A 14,774-nucleotide genomic window follows, 5' to 3' on the forward strand; every position below is an offset into this window, starting at 1 on the left:
AACTCAAATACATTTCACTCAACAAGTCTTTATTTTATGGAGCTGTTTACCTAGTCACCATTTCTTTCTCCTTGTTTGATGCTTGTCCTCCAGAACAAAGAGGTCGACTTGCGGCAGACAAGAAGTATAAACGATGGTTTTTGAAATACTGATCAATTAAGGGAAGAACAACCTGAAAGAAAGGAAAAGAGAACAGATCTACACAGTGGGCTGAGGCTCTGGAGCAACCTGAGTTCCATCCACCCTCTGCAGGATCCCACTGTCTGTAGCCACGCGCGCCGTGAGTATGATCCCTGGGATGTAGTCTGACCCGTGTAAGTGAATGAATCCAAGATGGAGAACCTGCAACGCCTTGTCTCCTTCCCTTCCTGGCTGAGAGAAAGTCGATGAATGAGCCAGGCCAAGGGCAGATTATTGATACATTCTTATTAAATGGAGTGAATACTAAAAATGGATATAGTTGAGAGAGAAACAGCTTATCCTCTCTCATCTTCAGCTTCCCCATCTGCAAAATGAGGAAGACGTAGGTAAGACGTAGGTCCCAGAATAAAGATTATATTGTAAAGCTTCTTATAATGTAAAGCTTGTGAATTTTATAATTTATAAATGGACAAATGCTTTTCCTCTTTAGAAAAGAAATGCTGCTCATACATTTTTAAATCATTACAACCATCGCATCTTAAGAAGTAGGTATTTTTCTTCTCCGTCATTGGATAAAAGGCCCCAAAAGGGGAGCTTTGAATTAGACTCCACAGAGATGAAAGGGATCTGAGAATTATGGCAGGAAGAAGAGTGAGTTCAAGTATGACCAAGTATCCTCGCAACAAATTTATCCGACATGATTCAGAAGCACTTATTTCTGTGCCAGAGAATATTTACTTGTAGAATTTGTATTTGTAGACCAGTACACTCTGGAAAGAGGCAAAGATCTAGAGAGTATATTTTGTAAGCAAACATACTGAAGCAAAACCAAAATGGATTGTATACTGTACTTTAGCGAAGAACTTGATTTCTTGTTCATAAGGGAAATGTTCTCCTTTGCTTCTGCTGCCACCATCTGTAGACAGTAAGAGTTGTTAGGAACATGTCTGACTTCAAACATTACAAGATATTCACCTAAAATGCAACATTTAGAACATGCTGCTTGATGTGTTATCCCGGTAAACCAAACACAGAAAGGCATCCAAAATATCAAGGCTAACTTCACCAAGCAGGATAGTAATTTTTCAAAAGGATTTTAAAAAAATATCCAAACCCAAACAAAAAATTCATCGAGGCTAGCCCATACATGGGGATAAAAGAGCACACACGCTGGTTTAGCATTACAATCTTCGTGACACACGTGTAGGGGACAAGTGGAAAAAAGTAGAAATCCCACATCTTCTCTCAGTAGGAAAGAAGCTCAGGGCAGTAGGCAGAGAGTAGAAACTAAGGAAACAAAATTGGTGACATTTTAACCCTGGCCCCTAGTAAAGGCAGTTACTTCTTGCTGTGACCCAGAGTTACAATATTACTATACCAATTAAAAAGCTACAGGAAGCCAGCCTGGGGTGGGAGGGAGGATCACGACCATAATATTAGATGGGAAAATTAACATGCTGCTCAGAAAGAAGGAAGTTCACTTATGTCACTAGATAATTTCCATAAGCAAAGCAAAGACATCCCAGTTTTCCCCAGGGTTTAGAAAATGATTTTGAGGTTAAGAACTGATTGCCCTCATGCATTTAGCTTGGAAGTGGCCTTTGGCACCTTCTTCATGCATACAGAAGACAGTTCCTGCATACAGAGGAGGTAACAAAAGGCATAATAACCAAGATGATACGCAGATCACACCGGAGAGCAAAAGGTTTCAAAAACTGAATATAAAGTTTTAGTAAAATTTATAAGCAGAGCTTCCTTATTTTATAAGAATCAAACTGACTTCTGCCAGAAAAAGTTATTTGGTAAATAGAAATAAAAGCAATTTGAGATATGTTTCATTAAATCTGAGACAGGAGTTGGGGAAAAGTCTTAGGAAATTTAAGTAATATTTTCTAATATCAGAATAATGCTCTTCACGTGAATGAGTAAAAGAAAATTGTGCCTTTTTTATATTCACAGATTTCATTTTTGTATGCTTTTAAATTCAATCTCTCTCAAGAATATTAGTAAAATGGCCGGATCCATTTAAGGGGCTTTCTCATATAAACTATGTCAAGACAGTTTTGCACATAGCTAAAGATGCTAGCATTTCAAGGAACTAAATAGGAAACATCTTTCCTTTTAACATTATACATTTTTACAAAAATGATAATGCGCAAACTCCTGATGGAGAGAATATAATCTAGATATAATACAAAAATCAGAAAAAGGGATATGTGCTTTCTTACTATGGCCATTAGCCTCAAATATGTTGCAAAGGCAGTAAATTTAAAGATAAAAGAAGGCATGATAGAAGTTTCATTGGCAGTGACAATGAAAAATTAAAATTAAAATAAATGTAAACAATCCCAACTCTGCTCCTCTAACAGAGTTCTTGGTCATATCCAACTGTAAAAGGAACATGTCAGGGGGGCGGGGAGCCCTGAATTTCTTGGGATCTACATTGAGCTAGCCTCACTTTTCCCCCAGCACTAGGTTTAGAAGACTCTCTATCCTGTGGAAAGAAAGAAATGCACTAAGTGGGTGAATTTGCAGCCAGGGTCTCACCACTCCCTCTGCACAAACAGGGGCTTATTCAGAAACTTGTGTACAACGTGGATAAAGCCCAAACACATGTATCCACCACATTTTTGTTTCTGTTACCCAAGCAGGGTTAAAAAAAGAAAAAAAAAGTTTTTCTTAGAACCCTGATTTTGCTTTCCTTCTTCCCTCTTGACAAAAAGAAGACTGCATTTGGGCTACTACTCATATCAGATACTTTTCAATGTGTTTGAGAAATTTCAGTATTTAGCTATATGCACAAATGATGAAGTTCTAGAACCTAGGTGAGGTTCGGTGGGCTGAGGTCTGGAGCCTATGACCAAGAAAGAATTCTTGATGACAGCACCCGGGGGCAGGAAGAGCTGCAGCTGCCCCGGGTTGTGAGGGATGGCAGGTTATGTACCCTGGGGTTGGGGGAAGGTGAGGGGAAGGGAGGTGTCAGTGGAGTTTTCATATGCTAAAGAGGGCCTACAAGGTGCCAGGATGTCCCAGGCCTGCCGGAGGCCTTGCCCTTGCAGCTTGATCAATGTTGTCTTTAAACCAGCCATTAACATTAAGATAGTTGGGAGACTTTTTGGTGGGGTGTCACAATCCTGCTATCAATCGTCTTTGTTAGTGAGATTTAGGACATTTGTAAGCCAAGGGAGACTCCCGTCTAGCAGGATTGTGAGCTCTGCAAGTTAACTATTTGCTTATTGTTCATGGCAGTCAGGGCTGCCTGAGGGATGCTACACATAGGACAGGGGGGGAAGCGGATGGAGGGGGGTGTGCAAGGCGCCAGCTTTTGCTTTGTCTTCAGCCAGCCTCATGCTCCCTCATCACAGACTTCCAAAATTCATCATGTCCTCATTTTTAAAAAAATCAGAAAATCTCATTAATTGAGGCAGATTTTCTACTTTTCAGGGTGACTCATAAATTGTATTTTTTAAAAATTATTGCATGAGCTACAGAGAGATTACATATTATAAATTAGTTTGCACAGTTGGCTTTTGTGAAAAAGACAGTTAAGAAATCCAAAGTACAGGGGCGCCTGGGTGGCTCAGTGGGTTAAAGCCTCTGCCTTCGGCTCGGGTCATGATCCTGGGGTCCTGGGATCGAGCCCGCATCGGGTTCTCTGCTCAGGAGGGGCCTGCTTCCACCTCTCTTTCTCTGCCTGCCTCTCTGCCTACTTGTGATCTCTGTCTGTCAAATAAATAAACAAAATCTTTAAAAAAAAAAAAAAAGAAAGAAAGAAATCCAAAGTACAGCACTTGGCTACAGATAAGGAGCAGGCTGAGAAATTAGGAGGCTCTTTAAGAGAATAGTATTCAACTGGAAAATCTTTTTCATCCCATTAGGGATGATCGGGAGACGAGGAACAAGAAAATACCAAAGCCCGAATTTCGATGAACTTTAATCTAACATGCCAAAAACGAAGACCTAAATTCTAAGAAAACAGTAACAAAAAGATTCCTTGGTCAGGATGGGTTTGTGGAGGATATATTTATTGCTAAAGGCTCTAGGACTATGGGCCCTGAGGAGAAGTATTGAAAAGCAGAAAGAATGAGGATTAAAAAAACAAAAATAAAAATAGAAAAAAAAAAAGAAAAACAAAATAAAAAGATAATGACCAGAAGACGCTGGTTTTTCCAAAGGGGCCATCTTAATCCTTAATCCTTCTACCTTAATACTAACCAGGGGCTAGAAAGTGATTGACATGAAGCTCAGTAATTAACAACTCAAATTTTAAGTCAGTGGTGCGGGAGGACAATCCTGAAATAAGATGTGAGAGGAGGCTGTATTGAAAATCCGTTCTGAATCTAAGATAAAAACAAGGAGTTCCCCAGGTGCCTGGGTGGCTTAGTCAGTTAAGCATCTGCGTTTGGCTCAGGCCATGGTCTCAGAGTCCTGGGATCAAGTCCTGTGTCAGGCTCCCTGCTCAGTGGGGAGTCTACTTCTCCCCTCCTCCAGCTCATGTTCCAACCCCCTCTCTCTAATAAATAAATAAACACTTCAAAAAGATAAAAAAATGAAACAAGGAATTCTCTTCATACTGTGGGAGCATGGGGCCACATGGGGAGGAGCTGTTCCATTGTACTTTGACAGGATGGCAAAGTGCTCTGCATTGCAGACACTCTACCATAAATGTGTATCCCTACGAAGGCTAAACTCAAGGCCTTCACATTGCCTAGAAAGTCTGGGGATCCACAGTTTCAGCTTTTTCAAGAGCATGGCCATTAATTTCATAAGGAAAGATTTAGCTCTATCTTCAATTCTGATGTCCATCCACAGTGTCTTTCAAAAATTAAAAAAAAAATCAATGCCAATAAACAGTATAAGGAGAAAAGAATGGTATGTTCTTTTTTTTTTTTTTAAGGTTTCTAAATTTACCGATCCCTAAGAACGTGTTTGCCTACTGACTGTTAGACTCTGTTTAGTAATAGGATGGGTAGACAGCGTTTATACTGCCCGGGAACACACCAAAAACAGTCTGGCAGCCTGCCGTCTGAACCCGCGATGCTGTCAACATGAAGAGTAACAGACACCGGACCCTTAGTAACGGGACGACGGTACCTACCAAACTCCAGGATATACTGATGGGCTTCATCGACGTAGCGAATGAGTTGCTGAAGGAAGCTATAAGCAAATCGTTTCTCAATGGACGGTGTGTCCAATTCCAGGTCTTTGAATCCCCTAGGGTAGCAAAAATAAAATATGGAAATTAGTTCCTACAAAGACTATTGGGAGGTAGTCTTTTTTGCTAAAATGTACATATGGAATATATAAAAAATGGAGAATGATCTAATATCCTTGCAGCTATAGGCAGAAGTGAGATTCAATTTATAAGGAATACTTTGCATCTGATTAAAAAAAAACCTCTAGAGAATAACTCTATTATTATGCCAAAAAAGTCACCTTTAGAGAAACAGAGGGTCATTTTTGTTGAAAATTTGTGCCTAAAAGATGGATGGGATTTCACCTAAGCCGTGAAAGGAACCAATCATGTGGCCAAGAGCCAAGGGCATTAATGTTTCTGATGTGTTTATTTTGGAGATACTAAATAGTAGCTGTAAGGTTCAAACGGATCACAGAATCATTTTCAGCATTAAATCTGATGGCGACAGTTAAAAACTCAGTCTTTGTAACAAGAACACGTAATGGTAGGTATGCTTTTACCTGGATACGGCGTAGCCATTGATCTGCAAGAACTTGAGGATGTCCTGTGCTTTTTCCCTATCCTTGGCCTTCTCTTTGGCTGTCAGCGTATCATAGGGTACCAGCAGGGGATGGTTTCCACCTCCTGAGAGCATGCCCAGACAAGAACATAGCATTGCAATTAGAAAATACTCCAAAACGTGATAGGACCAGGGTACAGAACTTCTGGTATCTTCCTATTAGACACGGAGTATATACAGGTTGTATAAGGCTCTTGCCTTTCCAGTGCCTTTAATGCTCTGATTAATTTAGGAAATCCACTCAAAAAAGGGCTGCACATATGCCTTCTAAGAGGCAATTAAAATATGGACACGAGATATTTGTGGTATCACCTGTCGATGACATGTGCAATCACAAGGGAAGGGAGAAGCAGCCACATTCCCCTCTCCATCCAAATGAGCTCTGGATGTGGAGTGTGTAAACACACCAAAACACACACAGCGTGAGCTAGTGAAATTACAAGGCATGTTTCAAGGGATAGGCTTCACTTCCCACCCCTGAGAGACAGAACAGAAAAAAAAAAATGTCTCAAATATGGAATTTTTAGTACACCTCCCCGAACAAGCAGTACTTTAAAGTCACACATTCCACACAAAACCTATACTTATCTGCTAATTTTAAAGCTAATCTGTCTTAAATACCTCCCAAGAGCAGCATACATACTTGACTAATTAAAAGTTCTGACAAGCATCTAGGTTTCTAGTTTACCTATTTTAGTGAAAAATACAAAAGAGCATTCCTTTTAGATTTAGAAAATATTGAAAATTTTTAAGAATTAATAATGAAAAATGTCTCTATAAAATTACAGATTTTGTAAAAGTCTTTGTAAGGTTTATGAACGTTTCAGAAATCGCAGGGTAATTCCAGATACAAAGATCTGATGAGTGGTGTGCCCCAGATATAACATTGATAAAACACATAAGGGAATGTATTTTCAATGGGATGCTGAAATTTCCCGAAACCAAGCTGCTAATGGGAACTCCAGAAAAAAATACTTAAATATTTGGCTTGAATTGTGAGGACAACGTGAAGCCTATTAGATCAGCGTCCAATATGATGTGGCCAGAAGCCACTTAAACAATCATAAACAATGAATCTGCCCGACACATGAAAGAAGCCATCAAAACCGCAAAGGAGAACGTGCCATGGAATCACGCGCTGAGCCTTGTCACCACTAGGTGGCAGTATAGGATCATAAATGCAAAGGGACCGGCCTCAGCTAAATAAGGAACACTACATACATTAAGGATCTGTCATTCATTTTATAGTTTGGTAGGAACAGTATTGACTATAATGCAATTGTCAGAAAACAACAGAAACCAGCATTCGGTGAACAGCAAGAAGGACACAGAATATGTTATTAAGCACACTGAGAACAGATTTGACTTCTACTGTAATCAAAAATGTAATGGGATGTTTTACGGAAAAAAATGTATAAATCAAGCATCTAATTCGATCATCCTGCAATCATCTCCTATTTTGAACTCCACTAATTCACTTAGTCCTTTATTCCCAGAAAATTATATTAATTTGGCAACCACAATGATTTGGGGGTCAGATACCTATACCAGATACTCAAGGAGGGAGAGGGAGAGGGTAGGAGAGAAAATAAAAAGCCCCGGATGGGTTGGAAACTATATGCGCAGCTGCTGAGTGGATTTTTTTTAGGTGTCTAGGTGTATGACAGATCGTAAATGACCTTCTGTTTCTAGCTGCCTCCTTGTTCCTGACTTCCTGTGCTCGCCAGTTCTCTCCTCCGTCCTTCCCCTCCCGCCGCCCCCCCCCCCCACAGGCACGAAGACATAGGGACCGAGACAGGCACCTCCTCCGTGCCAACCCAGATCTCGGAAGAGAAGCAGCACTGTCAGGATACAGGTTGGGGTCAATGTCCCCAGAGGAGGGAACAAATTTGAGAAAAGACTCAAGTCATTTCTTTCCTAAAGCTGTTCACAGCATCCGCTTATCTTCTTCCTCAAGCCTCATCTCTCACCTTTGTTATTCTTAACAACTTAAAGTCAAGACCCAGCACTGTATATTCTAACACCTTTTCTCCTGGTTTTGCTGTTTTGGTCCTCAACCACTCACTTTCTCCTTCAAAGGGGGAGGATTACAAGGAGTAAGAAGAATGATTAAAGGTTCTGCGGACTCGTATCACCACCCTGCCCCGTAGCCTGGCGCACCCAGGCCTGTCTCCCAGCCATGCAGTCTGAATCTGGACCAGTGCCAGCTGCCCGCTGCGATCTGGGTGTCTCGCTTCCAGGTGGACTGCTTTCAAAACTCCACTGACTGTGGGATCCCTAAGAGCTGCCTCAGAAACTGACGAAGCCGTAGTGATTGAAAGCTACTTGGGAAAAAAAGAGAACATATTTTTTTCATGTCATCTGCCCGCATGAAAAATAGGAATTTTGTTGACTAGTCACTTGGATGATGTCTCTTCAAGAATCCCACTAAGCAAAACTCTGTGCCGCTGTGAATCAGCCGTCCATCCATCCATCCATCTGTCAGCCAACCAAACGTCTGGCCATTCATTTAACAAAAATTCATGGAAGGCTTCTAGAAAAACAGGCCCAGCAGGCAATTGTGGTGTAAGGAATCCTCTCTGTTCATTTCCATGACTGATTCTAATTTGTGCTACTCTGTTCTCTACTGTTTGATGCCTGGTCCCAACCTGCAACATCACCTAGTTTTAGCCCTGAAATACCCTGCCCTTCAAAACTCTCTCCCATATATTTTTATTTATGCCAATAAGTAAGAGACAGAATTTCTGATGCCTAGAACTGTACAGTAAATATGACAAAAGTAACATAATTTGTGGTCCTGACCTGGAGATAGTTACATTCTCTGTGAGGGAAAGAAATCCATGTAGGAAGTAGTGAGAGGTGTGCACGTGCACACACACACACAAACATGTTCGCAGACCAATACAGAATAAATAACGATGAGAGAGATCATCAGTGTAGGGTACACTAAATTGAAGAAATTATTTCTGCAAATAAATTAAGAGAAGACTTGAGAAAATGATTAAGAATATTTAGTCACTTTAGTATTTAAGAAAAACAGCAGAAAAGGAAAGCAAAAGCATGTAAGGGACAAGAGCATGACTGTACTGGGACCACCAGAGGGGGTGACTGGAAGCGGGAAGGCATGACGTGAGAAAAACATCTGAGTTAGGGATAGAAGTCAGGGAGCGAGGTCTAAGAAATACACAGAATACCTCGAATGTTAGAATGAGAACCGGTATCTGCAAGCTAACACGGGCCTGAAAGAGCCATCGGAATTCTGAGACATGAAGAAAGGTGCACTCGCAGTTAGGTAATTACGGAATTTCCACCCAAAACTGTTACAGGCGTGTTTGAACTAGTCTAAGAAAACAAATGGATAATAAGTTCTCATTCTAAAAAGACTGTTCCATCCAATTCAGAGACGCACATAGTTGCACTCTGATTCGTTTTTAATCAGGATTTTTAGAAAATATTACCTTTGGATTCCAGCTCCATTTTCTTTTTCTTTGCCCATATATTGTGGTAGTTTTCAGCCATCATTTCTGCCATAGCCTTAAGTGAGCAAAATATTTAGCAAATAAGTTACAGTTTAAGGAGTAGAAATAGAGAAATTTGCTTGCCAATAGGTAATATTATAACATACTTTAAATTAATAAATCATAGTGTGTCAGTGCTAAAATACCTTTAAAAGATCATTGAGCACAACTCTTTTTTTAAAGATTTTTTTAAAAAGATTTTATTCATTTATTTGACAGAGAGACAGAAAGAGAGGGAATACAAGCAGGGGGAGTGGGAAAGGGAGAAGCAGGGAGCCCCATGTGGGGCTCGATCCCAGAACCCTGGGATCATGACCTGAGCCAAAAGCAGACCCTTAAGGACTGAGCCAGCCAGGCACCCTGAATACAACTCCTACTTGGAATCTGAATCCCAAATAATTCCAGCCTGTGAAATCATGCAGCAGTAAACATCAGAGGTGATCTGATGGGACTGATTCTTGTTATTTGTAATATTCAAGGACACAGGTTTTATTAATCAAATAATGAAATTTCAAATTAGCTGCGAACTCTAACAAAAAAAATCTATATATTTGCATGTTCTTACTGTAATCTCCAAAGCTTTAAAAGACCATCTAAACTTTATTAAACAGGGAATGCAAAGAACCTAGAGGGACATTCTAGATTCCACATCTGTCCCAAACTTGGGGAGAGATCAGAGACCTTAGACAAACCACATTAACCTTTCTGTGGACTTTTTTTTTTTAATTTATTTGAGAGAGTGAGAGAGAGAGAATGTGTGTGCACAGGGGGAGGGGCATAGGAAAAGAATCTCAAGCAGACTCCCACTTGAGTGGGGAGACCAACACAGGGCTCGATCTCACAACTATGAGACCATGACCTGAGCTAAATTCAAAAGTCAGACACGTTAACTGACTACGGAGCCACAGAGGCTCCCTGGGCTGTGGCCTTTTGCTTATCAAAATCTTACCTTATCTAAAATCTTATCTCAATATTATCAAAAGATAAGATTGCCTCTAACATTCTCTCATCTCCTTTTGATTTTCAAGTTCACTATCTCATTTTAAGATCTCCATCCATACAGGAGCAAAGACAGAGGGCAAGCCAAACCATTTAACATAATTAATATGACCTACTACATAGGGGTTCTCTTTATGTATTTATTTCTCTTGGATCAATACTAACGACGCCAATACTGTTGTTTGATCATCATATGGACCTGTTGACTTCTGATACAAGACAACACATTTTCTTTTACTCAAATCAACCATTTCAAAGTAGGCTCCTTAGAGACCAAGGAGAACAGATACAACTATGGACGGAGCAGGCAGAACGCCCCCAGTTTCCTTGGATAAATGACTTAGAATATATATTCTTTAACTGAGGTTACCCTTAAGCAGAGCATAACTAATTCTTGATTTATTCTCTTCTCACACACTACTTCATTATAGTGGGATTTTTTAAAATAGCCATTATCTTTAAGGAAAATATGTTATCTAGAAGAAACATCCTAGAAAAAGTTGTATCAACTTTAAAAGCAATTAAGGTCCATAATTTTCAATTTCACAGACCCTTTATATGATCACCACATTCAAATAATTCATGTGGAAAATACAGGCAGGAAAGCGTCACAGTCTGCTTTTTAAAAATGATTCTTTTAAAAGTCCGTAACACTTACGTGCAGGTCTCGGGACAGTGTGACGTTGCTCATATCAATGGCTCGAGGACTATACCCGTGTGCAGCATCCACAGAAACCTAGATGAGTGACCAAAAATGGAGCCTAATTAAAAAGCCCAGTGGAGACTTAAGACAAATGTCAGAAATACAGGACAAATAAACTTCTACACGTCACGTTGCATCAGATGAAACCGGCAAGTATCACAAACGTATCTAGCAAATTAAATGATGTTTGGGTGTCTGATCGTTTCAATTGATGACTGAATAATATATCCCAACATCTCAGGGACTGCCAGTCCCAAAAGCTAATGATCAGAATTCCACAAATTGTGCAAAGAATCCAATATTCTGAAGCATTACCTTCATCAAAGGATCCCCTGTATTCTTCGGTTTCTTACAGATTCAAATCAGCTGCATAAAATTTATTCTTCCTCATGCAAACAGTAATTAATCAAAGAAGGCAATACTTACAAATGTTTCAGTGGGCCAAAGGTTAAGACAAAATACAGCCAACTCTTTAATTTTAAAAGTACTTCATACATGGTCAATGATTAACCAAGGTATCCCCAATAACAAGGAAACTTAATTTCTGAATTTTGGCATTTTTAAAACGAAAAATACCTTGTCATCAACTGTAAGACTTCTCATACTGCCCTATGCTTTTTTTTTTTTTTTTAAGATTTATTTATTTGAGATGTGGGTGGCAGTGAGGGCAGAGGGAGAGGGAAAAGCAGCCTTCCTACTGAGCAGGGGGCCCAACATAGGGCTCAATCCCAGGATCCTGGGACAATGACCTGAGCTGAAGGCAGGCGTTTGACAAAAGAGCCCCCCAGGTGCCGTACCCCCCACCCCTCACCCATCTCAAGGTCTTTAACTTTGATCATACTGGCAAAGCCCAAGTAAAGCAGTATTTTCAGATTCCAGCAACTGGGGATCATCTTTGGAAACCATATTCCGCCTAACACAACATCTATAATCAAATTATTGTTCTGTCCTTGTCATCTCCAAGTGCTGCTGTGTTCCCTACCTTACTCAAATTAACTACCCTCCTGACAGGCCAGTCTGGATCCATGGCGATCACCTTGAGTACTCCTCCCCATCCACAATCCTCTATCAGACAGTCACAGAATTCTGTCTCTTCTACTTCAAAAATATCTCCAGTATATATCCATTTCCCTTCATTCCCACTATCTTTGCTCTAATTCAGACATTTGATACTTCTGTTCTGTTTCGTGGCATGTCTACAATACCCTTCCCAAGGAATCGGCCTTTCTGTCTTCAGTCTCCCCCTTCTCTGATTCATTCCCCATTCTGCTGTCAGAACTGTATTTTCAAAATGTTTGTCACTCTCTAAATTTGCTATACAGGAAACATCTGTGGGCATGGACAGTCTTCCTTGTCTTAGTATTCCCTGCAGCACCAAACCCTACTTCATTGGCTCCAGGATGATAAAATAATTCCTAATCTCACAGATACTGTAGCACATGTCTACCTTTTTTTTTTTTTTAACAAGATTTTATTTATTTGACAGACAAATCACAAGTAGACCGAGAGGCAGGCAGAAGCAGGGGTTGGGGTGTGCAGGCTCCCTGCTGAGCAGAGAGCCCCATGTGGGGCTCAATTCCAGGACCCTGAGATCATGACCTAAGCCAAAGGCAGAGGCTTTAACCCACCGAGCCACCCAAGTGCCCCAGCAAATGTCTATCTTAAAACTGATAAAAAACAGAATTAGACATGAGCAGTGGATTCGCCAGTACAGTTCTTACCTGACTTGTCTGAGAAATGCGACGCGTCCGATTGTAGAGGGCCATGCTGTCTCCCTCCCTCGTTCTCTCAATCCTCCAACCCCACGCCAGCATGGTTTTTAAAGACTCTTTGATCGGCCAGCGATAAATTTCTTTTTCCTAGCGACAAAAACAAAGAGGGGAATAAAGGGTGTGGGCATGATGAATCCTAATGAAAATAAAAAAATCTGAAATAGGCTGCCTCTCCTTATAAAAAAAAAAAAAGATGGACATTGTTTATTTAAAAAAGAAAAGGTAAAATAAAATTTCAGAAAAGCAGAGTGTGAGTAGAAATGTACTTTGACCAAGACCCCTAAGAGGGATATCAGCTTAAAACTGCATGGAGGTTAATTTCCTTTAGTTTCCCTGCTTGTGATACTTTATATAGAAACTAAAAAGGAGAAGCAGTGCCAGATTATATGCTATATATGTCAAGGCTTTTCTGAATAAACACCTGAATAAACAGATAAGACTAACTTTCCCTCCATAAGCACCAAGCTACAAAGTTCTGTATTTGTCAAGATACTGTGTCCCCACAGTAGAAAAATACATGAAAACGTATAAATAATAATCATCGTAGATTACTTCATTATCCCTCATCAAGATACTCCTAAGCATGATAAGAGTATTTTCCAGAGTCCTTAAAAATATGGGGTAAGGATAAAAATTTAAAAAGGACTGAAAAATACTAAGGAGATTAATATACTGATAGAATTAAATACTGATAGAAAATACAGTTAAATACTGACAGAAAATGAGAATAGAGAAGACAAGAGACAAAAGATAAAAAATGGGACCTTTAAATAAAGGGTTTTTTAAAAGTGTATACAATAAGACATTTAATAAGAAATTACATAATAAAAATTTCAAAATAAATTGTAACTATATAACCACACACACAAAAAAAAGCTCTCACCTTTTCGGATAATAGTTTATATGGCTTCATTAATGGTTGAACTTTAGACGAGTCTGAATATATTTCTCCATAAATCCATCCATTTGCCAACTTAAAAAATCATCAAAATTATTTTACATGGATTAGTTGGGGAGAGTGTAGGTGTGCATGTGTTTAAATACATTTGGTAAAATAAATCTAAATAAACCAAGACATTAGGCTCTGAATCCCACCCAGCATAAGTTAATATAAAGAGTTCCACCCTGACCAGTATTATTTTTGAGTAATCACTGAGAGTAATTCTGGTCACCCAGAGATCCAACATACCCAGTCTTCCTTAAACAGACCCAGGTCTGACTGGGTCATAAGCATTCCCCCCACAGGCAGTCTACGGGGTACCTGGCCCCCACGATAGTGATTCTGCCACATTGTGGGAACCTCCATCTAAAATTTTCTTTTCATTATTTTTTAAATGCTTTTTTGAAACGCTCATTTTTAGAGGAAAACTGGATGATTCTGCTTTATGGAGAAGTCGTTCTGAATAATGCTGCCTGTTTGTCCGCTCCAGTACTCAGCAATCTCTTAACACGTTTGTTCCACATTATTTTGCTCACATATGTATTCTGTATCCATCTCCACTTCCCTAGCTCCTCTCCTGCCCACCTACGGATTCCGAGGAACCGAACTGGAATCCCTCAGGACAGCCTCCCGGACACTTCCTCTCCATCACCACCAGCTCAGGACCCAACAAGGTCTTTATGGAAAACAGAACTTAACTCCTACAGACTCACCTCAGAAGTAAACCTACTGAACAAAGATTCACAAATTTATCAAACCAGAAAGAGGGTTTCTCAGGAGGAGACCGACTGGCTGAGGCAAGACATGAAATTGATAGACATCTAGCCGGTAACACGGAGCTGCCCTACACACACAAACGCTGCAGAACCCGTCCTGTTTGACCTTCACTCCGCCAGCAGCACATGCTTATCTCAGATTCCTGGGTCCTCAGCTCAATTTCTCCGA

General features: G+C 40.1%; 1 protein-coding gene across 7 annotated transcripts in view; it reads right to left on the bottom strand.

Annotated features, from left to right (window-relative positions):
• The window catches only part of RYR2 (ryanodine receptor 2), a 739,709-nt gene that overhangs the window by 155,958 nt on the left and 568,977 nt on the right, over window positions 1-14,774 (bottom strand). For all 7 annotated transcript variants that reach the window (XM_059397367.1, XM_059397365.1, XM_059397366.1 and 4 more), the window contains 8 exons: window positions 13,773-13,862; window positions 12,839-12,976; window positions 11,073-11,150; window positions 9,356-9,431; window positions 5,839-5,962; window positions 5,240-5,355; window positions 993-1,057; window positions 51-172 (listed from right to left, as the gene is read on the bottom strand). In XM_059397367.1, coding sequence (XP_059253350.1) covers window positions 51-172; window positions 993-1,057; window positions 5,240-5,355; window positions 5,839-5,962; window positions 9,356-9,431; window positions 11,073-11,150; window positions 12,839-12,976; window positions 13,773-13,862 — 809 coding nt within the window. The remainder of the gene's footprint in view (window positions 1-50; window positions 173-992; window positions 1,058-5,239; window positions 5,356-5,838; window positions 5,963-9,355; window positions 9,432-11,072; window positions 11,151-12,838; window positions 12,977-13,772; window positions 13,863-14,774) is intronic.

This window comes from Mustela nigripes, chromosome 4 (genome assembly GCF_022355385.1).
Source record: "Mustela nigripes isolate SB6536 chromosome 4, MUSNIG.SB6536, whole genome shotgun sequence".
NCBI classification, from domain to species: Eukaryota; Metazoa; Chordata; class Mammalia; order Carnivora; family Mustelidae; genus Mustela; species Mustela nigripes.